General features: G+C 42.7%; 1 protein-coding gene across 1 annotated transcript in view; it reads left to right on the top strand.

Annotated features, from left to right (window-relative positions):
• LOC127567989 (uncharacterized) overlaps positions 1-15,447 on the top strand; it is a 165,739-nt gene that overhangs the window by 130,493 nt on the left and 19,799 nt on the right. The window contains exon 10 of the mRNA XM_052011233.1: positions 286-355. Within this exon, the coding sequence (XP_051867193.1) occupies positions 286-355 (70 nt within the window). The remainder of the gene's footprint in view (positions 1-285; positions 356-15,447) is intronic.

Consider the following 15,447-nt stretch of genomic DNA (forward strand, 5'->3'; position numbering starts at 1 on the left):
TGACCAACATTCACTTTGCTGGAGCTAAATTTGTGCCGGAGAATTGGCCATTGATTGTATTCACTTGTGCACATTCTGCTCCATCGTGTAACTAAATGTCAGCTTTGAATTAAACTGTAGGCTGATACTAGGCATGATGAGTTTCCCACAAGTGTTCACAACCATAAGTTGATTATGTTGTAAACTTATTCTTTTGGATATGAGTGTCTCTATGACAATAACTAATGAAGCAAAACAGTAAGTCAAATAAAAATCAAGCATATTCTGATGTCTTTTGTTTTAAAGATTACCATGGCAACTCCTGTGAATGGCAATCGTGTAACAAATGGATTGGGAAGGCTGGATGAAACCAAAAGTAAGACATATTTGTAACATACTCCTGTATATATTTTTTGGCTTACATTGTTTTTTGAGAAATTGCAGAACCTTCTGTGAATCATTTTCACTAGGGTAGGTAATATCAGTGAAAATTAACTAAATATACAGATGCTGGAAATTTAAAACAAAAATGGAAAATGCTGGAAATTCTCAGACCTGAGTAGTTCTAGCATTTTCTGTTTTTGTTTCAGACAATATCAGTGCTGGAGACTGAGTAGGAGGAATCAATGTGGCTTTGTGCAGTGGAGATCATATCTCACAAATCTGATTGAGTTTTTTGATGAAGTGACCAAGAAAATTGATGAAGTCAGAGCAGTAGACATGGTTTACATGAACTTCAGTAAGGCTTTTGACAAGGACCCATATTGTAGGCTGGTCCAGAAGGTTAAGGCACAAGTGATCCGAGGGATGTTGGCAGATTGGATCAGACTGGATCTAAAATTGGCTTGGTGATAGGAGGCAGAGGGTAATGGCGAATGGGTGTTTTTATGACTTGAAGTCTGTAACAAGTGGTGTACTTCAGGGATCTGTTCTGGGCCCATTATAAATATATAAATAAATGAGAATGTAGGTGGTCTGATTAGTGAGTTTGCGAATGACATGAAAATTGGTAGGGTCATACATAGCAAAGAAGGTTGTCTAAGGATACAGTGGGACATAGATCAGCTGGAAAGTTGTGTGAAGTAGAGCAGAACTTAATCCAGAAAAGATTAAGGTAATGCACATTGGGAAGTCAAGTTCTGTTGGAATATATAAGAGTAAATAGCAGAGACCTTAGGAGTGTTGATCTACAGAGAGACCTTGGGGTGCAAGTCCACAGCTTCCTGAAAGTGGTGACACAGGTGGATAGGGTAGTGAAAAAGGCATTTGGTATGCTTGCCTTCATAGACCGAGGTATTGAATACAAGAATGGGGATGTCATGTTGCAGCTGGACAAAATATTGGTTAGACTGCACATAGAATATACTTACAGTTCTGGTTGCCACACAACAGGAAGGATGTGGTAGCAATAGAGAGAGTGCAGAGGGGATTCACCAGGATGTTGCCTGGAATGCAAGGTTGTATTTATAAGGAGAAATTGGATAGGCTGGGTTTATTCCTCTTGGAATGTTGAAGGCTGAGGGGTGACCTTGTAGAGGTTTATAAAATTGTAATGGGCATAGGTAGGATTAGAATCTTTTTCCCGGGGCAGGGAAGTCTAAAACTACAGGACACAGGTTTAAATTGAGAGGGGAGGAACTTAAAGGAGATCTGAGGGGTGAGTTTTTCACACAGCTTATGGTGAATATCTGGAACAAGTTGCCAAAGGAGGTGGTTGAGGCAGATATAATTACAATGTTAAAAAGCATGTGGACAGGTTCTTGGATCGGAAATGTATAGAGGGATGCGGGCCTACAGGTTGAAGGGATTATTTTATGAAGTGAGGTTGAGCTGGTTAAACCTATCCTCTGGAGTTTAGAACGAGCGATGATTTCACTAAAGCATGTAAGATTCTCTATTATATGAATACGCTGAATATGGCAGCAAAAAACACGGTGAAGAGTAATGAATTAGTACTGGCAAGGTATATACTGTACTTTGCCCCCATATTGAAAATGTTATTACTGGACTAGGAGCTGGAGATCTGCACCAGAGATATGAGTTTGAATCTGACCATAACGACTGGGGAATTTAAATTCCTATAAATAAGTAAAGGTAACCATGAAACTACTAGACCGTCGTAAAAACCCATCCAGTTCACTGACTAACTTCAGGGAAGGAAACCTGCCATATTTACCCAATCTAGTCAAAGTGATTGACTCATAATTGTCTCCTATTAGGGGTAATTAGAGACAGACAATAAATGCTGATCTGCCTGATGAAGTTCACATCCTTTGAATAACAAAGTGCCTTTGAGTAATTTGGTAAATCAGCACTGAATAACATTTAAGGAATGTAGATGTGGCAAATTCTCAGCCAACTTCATATGAAATATATTCACAGAACATAGAACATTACAGCACAGTACAGGCCCTTCGGCCCACGATGTTGTGCCGACATTTTATCCTGCTCTAAGATCTATCTAACCCTTCCGTACCACATAGCCCCCCCATTTCTCTATCATTCATGTGTCTATCTAAGGTCCTCTTAAATGTCCCTAATATATCTGCTCCCACAACCTCTGCCAGCAGTGCTTTCCACGCACCCACCACTCTCTGTGTAAAAAAAAATTTACCCCTGCCATCCCCCTTATATCTTCCTCCAGTCACCTTAAAATGATGTCCCCTTGTGTTAGCCATTGTTGCCCTGGGAAAAAGTCTCTGACTGTCCACTCGATCTATGCCTCTTATCTTGTGCACCTCTATCAAGTCACCTCTCATCCTCCTCTTCTCCAAAGAGAAAAGCCCTAGCTCACTCAAAGTGAAGGAAGCTAGTGTCTTTGGTTAAAATTCCACAGAGTACTGGATTATCTGTTATAATTTAAAGTTTGGTTTCAATAAGCAATATTAGTCAGAACAGCATGTGTGCTCTCTTGCACAATATTGGGGGATGGCGTTGGTAGGGTAAGTGAAAGTGAAAATCAGAAGCAAATTGAAAAAAAGAACAGATTTTCAAATAACATTTCGGTGATAGTGGTATGATCCATGCAGGTAATATTTTATACTTGCATCAAGTGTAATGTGTCTGATAAAAGCATTATTTAACAATGCTTCCTATTACTGTTACATTGACTGTGGTGATAGTTATCAGCTACTTCTGGTTTATAGCAATTGTAAAGTTTATTTCTGAGTGTGCGCCCCAATTATTTTATATGCACATGGGGCTATGTTGGACATTGATTTCTAGTGTCAATGGAATTCCTCAGCAAACTGTGAGTAGTACTTTGGTGTAAGTAGATGAATTTCCCAATAATGCATCCAAGGTCAATCCCAAAGAAAAAAGCAATTTACTGATCCTTTCCCAATCTACCAGGACCACTCAATTTGTCCATTATGTAACAGTAAAATCAAGTTTTTAAAGTTCTATTAATATTATTAAGAATATTTATTGCTGGGGTCATGCAGCTTTGCTCCAATTTATTTGTATGATTGAATTATTGTATACCTCACATTATCATACTTTAACATTCATCCACAGCTGCATTCACTTTCATTTCTAGGCAGCTCACGTTCACATAATTAGTAGAAAATCAAATTCAGGAGCCACCAGTTATTATCCCCGTCTCGCTGTCTTACCTTTGGCAAATGGGCTGAAAGAGCTTTTTTGCCAGTAGTTAGTAACCTCAGCAACAAGAATAATGAGCACTTCTTTCCCTATTCTGTTCTCAATCATAGTATTGCTGATTTTGTTATTGCCAGGCTATATCATGACCTGACATGTCAGCAGAACTCTTTCCCACTCCAGAATTTCTTTAACACTTGCATGCAATTATACTAACAAGTCAACAAAATGCACCATATTTTCAAATTGAACAGCATCAATGAACAAAAACTGTAATTTCACAACATAGTCAAACCTTGGTATTAGTTTATTATTGTCACTTGTACCGAGGTACAGTGAAAAGCTTGTCTTACAAACCGATCGTACAAGTCAATTCATTACACAGTGCAGTTACATTGAGTTAGTACAGAGTACATTGATGTAGTACAGGTAAAAACAATAACAGTACAGAGTAAAGTGTCACAGCTACAGAGAAAGTGCAGTGCAATAAAGTGCAAGGTCACAACAAGGTAGATCGTGAGGTCATAGTCCATCTCATTGTATAAGGGAACTGTTCAATAGTCTTATCACAGTGGGGTAGAAGCTGTCCTTAAGTCTGGTGGTACGTGCCTTCAGGCTCCTGTATCTTCTACCCGATGGAAGAGGAGAGAAGAGAGAATGTACCGGGTGGGTGGGGTCTTTGATTATGCTGGCTGCTTCACCAAGACAATGAGAGGTAAAGACAGAGTCCAAGGAGGGGAGGCTGGTATCCATAATGCGCTGGGCTGTGTCCACAACTCTCTGCAGTTTCTTGTGGTCCTGGGCAGAGCAGTTGCCGTGCCAAGCCGTGATACATGCAGATAGGATGCTTTCTGTGGTGCATCTGTAAAAGTTGGTGAGAGTCAAAGGGGACAAACCAAATTTCTTTAGCCTCCTGAGGAAGTAGAGGCGCTGGTGAGCTTTCTTGGCCATGGCTTCTACGTGATTTGACTAGGACAGGCTGTTGGTGATGTTCACTCCCAGGAACTTGAAGCTCTCAACCCTCTCGACCTCAGCTCCATTGATGTAGACAGGTGCATGTACACCACCCCCTTTCCTGAAGTCAATGACCAGCTCTTTTGTTTTGTTGACATTGAGGGAAAGGTCATTATCATGACACCATTCCACTAAGCTTTCAATCTCCTTCCTGTACTCCGACTCATCGCTGTTTGAGATACGGCCTACAACGGTGGTATCATCTGCAAATTTATAGATGGAGTTAGAGCAGAATCTGACCACGCAGTCATGAGTATATAGGGAGTAGAATAGAGGGCTGAGGATGCAGCCTTGTGGGGCACCAGTGTTGAGAATAATCGTGCCGGAGGTATTGCTGCCTATCCTCACTGATTGCGATCTGTTTGTTAGAAAGTCAAGGATCCAGTTACAGAGGGAGGTGTTAAGTCCTAGGTCTCAGAGTTTGGTGACAAGCTTACTTGGGATTATTGTATTGAAGGCAGAGCTGTAGTCGATAATCAATAGTTTAATGTAGGTGTCTTTACTGTCCAGATGCTCCAGAGCTGAGTGTTGGGCCAGGGAGATGGCATCCGCTGTAGACCTGTTTCGGCAATAGGCGACTTACAATGGGTCCGGGTTGTCTGGTAGGCTAGAGTTGATGTGTGCCATGACCAACCTCTCAAAGCACTTCATGATGGTGGGTGAAACTTAGAAGGTCTGAATTTCTATACTTTGTGCCACTGCAATGTACCCCAAGGGACAAAAAAAAGGAACTTCAAGTGCATATTATTTTGGATGGAAATCGAGTTTCTGTGATCTTTTGCACCATTTTGATACAAAGTGGAGACTGGACAGAACAATATTACTGACAGAATTAATCACCATGGCAAATTTCTGGTAATTGTGTTCATTTGTTGGACTTCAAAACATTCTAAAAAATTAACCACAGAGGCATTAGTAGGTATTTTTATATGTTTAATTTGCTAGGAAACTGAATACTGTACAGTAATCAAACTGGTAAATGGTTTTGCATGGTCTATCTAGTCAGTGTCAGTGAGCTAACATGAGTTTTCTCATTAGTAGTGAAAGAGACATCACGCTACAAATGCTAATTTTTGATCACCCTTAAATAATAGAACCTAATTTAACACAAGGAAAAATGTGAAGCACATTCTAAAACATTGGGTCTAGTTGCACTAGGTGGTGGAAGATTTTAGATTTGTGATCACTTCAGCGTTTTCGATCGGGAGCGAGAGGTAAGCGAGTGGAATCAGCTGAGGACTTATGAAGAGATAAGTTTTTTTTCTAACGGTTCGGGGATAGCGGGGAGAGACTGCACAGGCGTGTGATGTCAGTCGGGAGAGCGCGAACAGTTTAAAAAGAAGACTGCCATATCCAGAGGGCAGCGGAGTGAGAGGGAGCAGAGTGATTGGACTTTGGCTCAACGGGCTTAGGGGCAAGGTGGGTGAGCAGCTGGTAAGTAAAGGTAAGGTTTAACTGTTATTGTTATAAATTTTAAGTAGAATAAAACTAGGTAGGGAAGGAATGGTTCAGATGGAAGACATGGTGATGTGCTGCAGCTGCCTGATGTGGGAGCTAGTGGACCCTGCTGGGGTGCACAGTGACTACTTCTGCAGTAAGTGCTGGAGGCTGGAGGAACTTCGGCTCAGAATTGATGAGCTGGAGTCACAGCTTCAAATACTGCGAAGAATCAGGGAGGGAGAGAGTTATGTAGATGCTGTGCATTGGGAGACAGTCACCCCCCCCTTAAAGCAGGTACTTCTAGGGTCCAGGAGGCAGATAGAAGGGTGACTGTTAGGGGAGAGAAAAAGAAAAAGGGAACAGGCAGATAGTGCAGAGGACCCCGGAGGCTGTTCCCCTCAGTAACAAGTTTTCCGCTTTGGATGCTGTTCCCCTCAGTAACAAGTTTTCCGCTTTGGATGCTGTTGAGGGGGATGACATACAGGGATCAAGCAGCAGTAGCCAGGTCTCTGGCACTGGGACTGGTCCTGCTGCTCAGAAGGGAAGGGAGGAGAAGAGGAGGGCAATAGTGATAGGGGACTCGATAGTCAGGGAAACAGATAGCAGGTTCTGTGGAAGTGAGCATGAATCCCGGATGGTATGTTGCCTCCCAGGTGCCAGAGTCCGGGATGTTTCTGATCGGATTCACAGCATTCTTGAGTGGGAGGGAGAACAGCCAGAAGTCATGGTACATGTTGGTACCAACAACATAGGTAGGAAAAGGGATGAGGTCCTAAGAAGGGAGTTTAGGGAGCTAGGCAGAAGGCTGAAGAACAGGACCTCAAGGGTAGCAATCTCAGGATTGCTGCCAGTGCCACGTGATAGTGTAGGTAAGAATAGGAGGAGATGGCAGATGAATGAGTGGCTGAGGAGTTGGTGCAAGAGGGAAGGTTTTAGATTTTTGGATCATTGGGATCACTTCTGGGGAAGGTGGGACCTGTCCAGAGAGGACGGGTAACACCTGAACCCGAGGGGGACCAATATCCTCGCAGGCAGGTTTGCTAGGGTGTTGCGGGAGGGTTTAACCTAGTTTGCGAGGGGGATGGGAACCAGAGGGGTAGGCCAGAGGAAGAAGTGAATGGGGAAAAGTCAGATCTAACCTGTAGAGAGGCTTTGAGGAAGGAGAAGCAGAGTATAGGGTATAAAAGTAGAAAGGTGGATGGGCTAAAGTGCATTTACTTAAATGCAAGAAGTATCAGGAATAAGGGTGATGAACTGAGAGCTTGGATAAGTACATGGGACTATGATATTGTGGCTCTTGCAGAGACGTGGCTGTCACCAGGACAGGAATGGATATTGAATATTCCTGGATTTCAGTGTTTTAAAAGGGATGGGGGGGGGGGAAGAAGAGGAGGAAGGGTGGTGTTACTGGTCAGGGACACTATTACAGCTGCAGAAAGGGTGGATAATGTAGAAGGATCCTCTCTAGAGTCAGTATGGGTGGAAGTTAGGAAGAAGAAAGGAGCAGTTACTCTACTGGGAGTATTCTGTAGGCCCCCAGGTAGCAGCAAGGATACTGAGGAGCAGATTTGGAGGCAGATTTTGGAAAGGTGCAAGAATAACAGGGTTGTTATCATGGGAGACTTCAACTTCCCTAATATTGATTGGCACCTGCGTAGTACCAAAGGTTTAGATGGGGCAGAGTTTGTTAAGTGTGTCCAGGACAGATTCCTGTCACAGTATGTTGACAGGCCGACTAGAGGGAATGCCATATTAGATCTAGTATTAGGTGATGAACCGGGTCAGGTGACAGATCTCTTGGTGGGTGAGCATTTGGGGGACAGTGACCACCGCTCCCTAACCTTTAGCATTGTCATGGACAAGGATAGGAGCAGAGATGACAGGAAGATATTTAATTGGGGAAGGGCAAATTATGAAGCTATAAGGCTAGAACTTGCGAGAGTAAATTGGGATGACATTTTTGAAGAGGAATGTACTATGGGGATGTGGTCGTTGTTCAGGGATCTCTTGCAGGACGTTAGGGATAAATTTGTCCCGGTGAGGCAGAGAAAGAATGGCAGGGTGAAGGAACCATGGGTGACAAGAGAGGTGGAACAACTAGTTAGGAGGAAGAAGGCAGCATACATAAGGTGTAGGCAGCAAGGATCAGATAGGGCTCATGAGGAATATAGGGTAGCAAGGAAGGAACTTAAGAAGGGGCTGAGGAGAGTAAGAAGGGGACATGAAAAGGCCTTGGTGAGTAGGGTTAAGGAAAATCCCAAGGCTTTTTTCAATTATGTGAAGAGCAGAAGGATGACGAGAGTAAAGGTAGGGCCGATTAGAGACAAAGGTGGGAAGATGTGCCTGGAAGCTGTGGAAGTGGGTGAGGTTCTCAATGAATACTTCTCCTAAGTATTCACCAAGGAGAGGGGCCTTGATGACGCTGAGGACAGTGTTGGTAAGGTTAGTGTTCTTGAGCATGTAGATATCAAGAGAGAGGATGTGCTGGAGTTGTTAGAAAATATCAGGACAGATAAGTCCCTGGGGCCTGACGGAATATTCCCCAGGCTGCTCCGCAAGGCAAGAGAGGAGATTGCTGAACCGTTGGCTAGGATTTTTGAGTCCTCGTTGTCCACGGGAATTGTACTGGAGGATTGGAGGGTGGCAAATGTTGTCCCCTTATTCAAAAAAGATAGTAGGGAAAGACCAGGGAATTACAAACCAGTGAACCTTATGTCTGTGGTGGGCAAGCTGTTGGAAAGGATTCTTAGAGATAGGATCTATGAGTATTTAGAGAATCATGGACTGATTAGGGACAGCCAGCATGGCTTTGTGAAGGGAAGATCATGTCTCACAAGCCTGATAGGATTCTTCGAGGAGGTGACCAGGCAGATTGACGAGGGTAGTGCAGTAGATGTGGTCTACATGGATTTTAGTAAGGCATTTGACAAGGTTCCACATGGTAGGCTTCTTCAGAAGGTCAGAGGGTATGGAATCCAGGGAGGCTTGGCTGTGTGGATTCAGAATTGGCTTGCCTGTAGAAAGCAGAGGGTTGTGGTGCAGGGAGTACATTCAGATTGGAGGGCTGTGACGAGCGGTGTCCCACAAGGATCAGTTCTGGGACCTCTACTTCTTGTAATACTTATTAATGACTTGGATGAGGCAGTAGAAGGGTGGGTTAGCAAGTTTACAGACAACTCAAAGGTCGGTGGTGTTGTGGATAGTGTGAAGGACTGTCTAAGATTGCAGAGGGATATTGATAGGATGCAGAGCTGGGCTGAGAAGTGGCAGATGGAGTTCAATCTGGAGAAGTGTGAGGTGGTACACTTTGGAAGGACAAACTCCAAGGCGGAGTACAAGGTTAATGGCAGGATTCTTGGTAGTGTGGAGGAGCAGAGGGATCTGGGGGTTCATATCCATAGATCACTGAAAGTTGCCTCACAGGTGAATAGGGTAGTTAAGAAGCTTATGGGATGTTAGCTTTCATAAGTCGTGGGATCAAGTTTAAGAGCCACGAGGTAATGATGCAGCTCTACAAAACTCTGGTTAGGCCACACTTAGAGTACTGTGTCCAGTTCTGGTCGCCTCATTATAGGAAGGATGTGGAAGCGTTGGAAAGGGTGCAGAGGAGATTTACAAGGATACTGCCTGGTTTAGAGAGTATGCATTATGAGGAGAGACTAAGGGAACTAGGGCTTTGCTCTTTGGAGAGAAGGAGGATGAGGGGAGACATGATAGAGGGATACCAAATATTGAGAGGAATAGATAGACAGCCAGCACCTCTTTCCCAGGGCACCAATGCTGAATACAAGAGGGCATGGCTTTAAGGTAATGGGTGGGAAGTTCAAGGGAGATATCCGAGGGAGGTTTTTTACCCAGAGAGTGGTTGGTGCATAGAATGCACTGCCTGGGGTGGTGGTGGAGGCAGGTACGTTGGTAAAGTTCAAGAGATTGTTAGATAAGCATATGGAGGAATTTAAAATAGGTGGATATGTGGGAGGAAGGGGTTAGATAGTCTTAGGTGTGGTTTAAAGGCTGGCACAACATGGTGGGCCAAAGGGCCTGTATTGTGCTGCATTGTTCTATGGTTCTATGGTAAATGAATTTGAGCAGAAACTTGAATCCTTTGGAAAATCAGTGCAAATTTTGATCCTGGTTTCCCGTTTAGGCCAAAACTGAAACTTTGTCCATTGATGTATAAATAAAAGTCTAGTTTCTGCTCTTGCTGCACAACACTTGTGAGTCATCTCTTGGCGGAGGCAGACACTAATGATCACCATCATCTTCAATGCACCAGGTCAGCCTTTGCTCAGTTGAGGCAAAGCCTGTTTGAGGATCAAGATCTCAGACCTGCACAAAACTTGTAGTTGACTGGGTAGGACCAGTGATTCCTGTCTTATACTCTTCTGGAATGGCTACACAGCCACCTCAATGCACTGGAAAGATACCACCAATGACATCTCCACAAAATCCTCCAAATGCAGGTAAGGGTATCAAGCCAATGTCCGTGTCCTTTCCCAGACCAACATCCACAGCATTGAGACCCCAGTGACACTCAGTCAGCTACATTGAGCAGGCCAGGTGACTGCATGCCTGATGCCAGGGTCCTGAAATAAACACAGTATTCTGAGCTCTGTCACAGGATAAAACTACCAGTTGGAGTGAGGAAAAGATTAAAGGATGTGCTCAAGTCCTCCCTTGAAGAAGTGCAAAATACCTACTGATTCCTCCAAATCTCTGGCCCATAACCACTCCAAGTTTAGGAGTGTTCAGGATGGTATTGAAGACCAGGAGTCCTTAGATTGGGAGCACATTGAAGCCCTGTGCAAGTGGTGGAAGGATTGCACAAACTGCCCACCCATGCATCCCATCAGGCACCTCCTACCCCAGCTATGTAAGGGTCTGTGGTCCCTGCATTGGCTCATCACTCATTCCAGAATCCACAATTGAATTGGAATCTAGCCCTCCTTGACCCTGAGCACAGCCAGAAGCAGGTTAGGTGAAATTTTGGGCAGAAGGAGAGATCTTAGTATAATGTAAAGGTTCAAATAGAAGATACGTGAGTGGCGATGCTGGAGGATATGAGCAGTGGAATTAATATTGTAAATTGCTGGGTAGCTAGAAACTATTTTTATTGTTTCAGGAGCTTAGCACCAGAGGGTGTGGTCTTAAACCACATCGAACATCAATTCCAATTGTGAGAGTTCCCATTCCTGAAAATATAATTTGGCAAATTACCAAAATGGACTATTCATTATTTGATCATACCTTACGTACCTTGCTTCTCTTTCACTTTTATTGGCTCAGTAGAGTGCAATATCAGTTGGGAAATATGATGTGTAGGGCGAGGAACTGTAAGATGGACAGTCAGTCTTGCCTTCTTTGCACACTCCATCTGCTTTAAGTAAGATTTCATTTGTTTGTCTAACACATGATTCCAGAAACAGACAGCCTATTCACAAGAACACAAGAAATTAGGAGCAGGAGTAGGCCATTCAGCCCTTCAAGCCTGCCCCACCATTTAATATGATCCACCCCAGGCCTCAACACTTTTTGTGCCAGATCACCATAGCCCTCATTTCCCTGATCTTCCAAAAATTTCTCCACCTGAAATACTTCTAATGAGTTAGCCTCCACAACTCTCAGGGACAGAGAATTCCAGAGATTCACCACTCTCTGCGAGAAGAAATTCCTGAGCTCTGTTGTGGTAGAGATTACCAAAGGGATGGAGGAAAAGATTCAATCATGTGCTCAAAGCGTCCATGAAGAAGTGCAGCATCCCCACTAAGGATGGCATTGTGAATCACCTGTCAGTAAAAACAGAAAAAGAGACTTGCATATATACATCTTTCACAGCATCAGGGCATCCCAACATACTTTACATACTTTAGACACTTGGACATTATTGTAACACAAAACATAGAAAACATAGTAACCACTTTATGCAGAGCAAGATCCCATGCAGAACAAAATAAGAATGACCAGGTAATATGTTTTTGTGGCAATGATTGAAGGATAAATATTGGCAAAGTACTAGAGATAACACCTGCTCTTCTTTAAAAATATGTAATGGAATATTTTACATCTGCCTGAGTATAGATGTGGCCTCGGTTTCATGTCCCATCTGAAAGAAAGTGCCTCTGGCAGCACAACACTCCATTTGTGCTGCACTAGATGTGCCAGTGTGGAGAGTGAGGACAACAGCCTCCAATATACTGACTGTGGGTACAAGCTCACAACCAATAGTTGATGCTTTTAAAAAGTAAACAGAAGGAACAACAATGCTTCATTTAGTAAACTGTACAATCAGCAATTACTCATTTCATTTGTAATCTGCCTTCATGAAATAGTATCATGCTAATTTCCTCTCTGCTCTATTACATTAAATGCCCTGGGTAAACAAATATCATTTCTTACAGCCCCAATTATGACATGGTTTATTGTTTCCAAGAGCCACATTGCTTTTGTCTCAATGACTGGATAACACAATATTAAATGTTATTTCAGAAATACTTAAGTTGAAGCAGTGCAAGATCAATAAAGCATCTTATAGAGACATTAGCAAAGAGACTATCTTGGGTTTGGTAATTTGGTTGCAATGATAAGTTTATATTATTTCCTGCGTAGGGCACAAATGTGATCAAAGTCAACCAAGGATATTCGCTGTTGAAATTGATAAAAGCGCTTAATCAGACATGAGGATGAGAGAAAAGGCATCTCCATCCCAGGAAGGAATTCCCCAAACTGAACTCTGTCTAAATGACTGGGACTTGGCCCAGCACTTAGCTCCGGGGACCCAAGTTCAATCCTGACCTCGGATGGTATTGGTGTGGGGCTTGCGCATTCTCCCGTGACTGCTTAGGTTTCCCCTGGACATTCCAGTTTCATCCCACATCCCTAAGATGTGCTGGTACATTCATCAGTGACTGTTAATTACCCATGTAGGATAATAGCATAAAAGATCAAAAGAGAAATGGTTTGCACGGTAGAGAGAGAATAATTTACAGGAGTACAGGGAAAAAAGGAGAAAGGGAATGGAACCAATGATTTTGCTCCACTGGGAATTGGCATGGACCCAATGGGCTGAATGGCCTCCTGTGTTGCTATAGGTATAAGATAAATGCCTTTCAACTCTTACATAGGCTACAAAATAGAGACAAAAATGCAGTCTACTGTTTATGCAGGAGCTTCCATAAAAACCTAAGGAGGCTATTCGGCTCCTTGTGCATGTTATGCCATTCAGTCAAGTCATGACTGATCTTTTACCTCAGCACCACTTTCCTGCACTGATCATCTTTCCCTTGATTCCCTTAATAATCCAAAGATCTGTCAATTTCTGTTTTGAATATACTCCATGACTGAGTATCCATGGAAACCGTGCCTAAGGAAATGAGAAATTGAATGCATAACTTCATCAAACAACATTTTTTATATCGGGCCCTTAATAATTCAAAACATCCCAAGGCAATTCACTGAAATAGTTTGAAACATTATTTGGAATGGAGCTGCAAAGAGAAATCACCAGTAACTTGATACTGAGGAGCATCTTAAAGGGGGGAGGAGAAGCAGAGAGATGGAGAGATGGCAAGGAACTCCCAGTGGTTGGGGCCTTGAAGACAAAGCTGCCAATGCGATTAAATTCAGAGATAATTAAGAAACCAGAAACCACAGGGGGTAAAAAATAGGAGCTGGCTTGCAGCAGAATATTAAGTCCAAGGGTAATAAAGGCATAGATTTAGCTAGCACTAAATGCAGTAATAATTCTTGTACATTATCATGGAATCACCTTCAATTTTAGTCAATGTGTTTACTGGCAGATATTTCAAATGAGCATTGATTTGCTGGATCAAGACATTTTTCCCTTATCTAACTGAACAGCAGTATGATATGACTGCTCAATATCCTTGCATTAGAGCAAATGACAGGGCATCATTGATGGCAGCCATGACAATCCAGGCTTTATTCTCCTGCTCCACCACTTGCTGGTCTGGAATTCTCCCCATGAATCCCTTTTCCCCTGCACATTCCTTTGTGATTGTGACTCAGTTTGTAGCACTTTTGCATTTGAAATGGAATGTTGTAGGTTCAAGTCATATTGAAGAGATTTAAGCATAATAACCTTGGCTGTTGCTCCATTGTAGTGCTGAGATCATGCTGTACTATAGGAGGTATTGATGTTTGGATGAGATTTTAAATGAAGGCCACATCTGCCTTCTCAGGTGGGTGTATATGATCCCATGGCATCACTTTGAAGAAAAGCAGTGGTGGCCCAGCAAATCAGATGCACAAAATTAAAACCAGATAACACTCTAAATGTCACCAAGCTATTAGCACCGAGGAGAACCTTGGGCAAACAGTCTACACTTTGCGACCAATGTCAGACCTGGGCCTTAACCTCAGAATGTAAAAGCAAACTAGTTGCAATTGAAATAAGAACTCTAGGGAAAGCACTAGGAATTGCAATAAAAGACCAGATTAAAAAAAAACACTGTCATTAAACAGACTACAGGGATTCAGACAAACCTGAATTACTTCAAGAAACAACAAAGGAAGTTGATTGCCACCTGATAAGAATGGAGGATGATGCCCTATGAAACTGAGTGTACAAGAAGGAAGTGAATAGAGAGCAAAGGCTATTCATGGACATAATGTGGAGATTTTCCTGAGTGTGGCCTGTTGCCTTCAATTGAGCCTGCATTTCCCATACCCCAGAACGCATCCTTTCCAGAACTGGTCGGCCAATGCTGCTGGCCCAGATGGTTGTGGAGCTGTGCAGTGAGTTTGTGAGCAGCAACAGAGACTTGTTCAGTGGCATGAGTAGACTAGAGGAAGCCCTGCTCATGAAACTCCATTAGATCTATTCGACAGATGGCAAAGCCCCACTCCAGCTTTGCCATCTGTCAAAGCTGATTTTTTCAATGCAAGTATTGGAAAAACTATTAAAAATGAAATGAACAATTAAAATGCTTTCAAATAAAATATCAGCTAAGTAAACTTCAATTAAGTTAAATTAATTAAAAATATTAAACTAAACCCACATAATCAAAAAAATTAGCTTTCTACAATTCCCTTTCAAGTGAGTGTGCTCTGCACCCTGATCTAAGATCACATCCCTCACATGCCTTTGCATGGTTACTGACCTCCACTGCCAACTAGTGTGGTCACAGGACACAGAGGGGAGCCAACCAAACTTCTTGTGTTGGTCTTATGCACATTTACTTTTTCAGTGTCTATCAATAGATACTCTTGGGTTTTGATTCAGCTGCTAACTTAGTCCGGTGTTGGCTGATTAAGATATAAAGTCATTCAATATAATCAGTATAACCTTTCATGCACAATCACATATATAAAGATGTAAATTAACCCATTAAAGAGGACTCTTTACTTTGACATAAATGCACAAACTCTCCCTGATCTTGCCTGCTCTGAAAGTAG

Source organism: Pristis pectinata, chromosome 3 (assembly GCF_009764475.1).
Source record: "Pristis pectinata isolate sPriPec2 chromosome 3, sPriPec2.1.pri, whole genome shotgun sequence".
Classification (NCBI taxonomy): Eukaryota; Metazoa; Chordata; class Chondrichthyes; order Rhinopristiformes; family Pristidae; genus Pristis; species Pristis pectinata.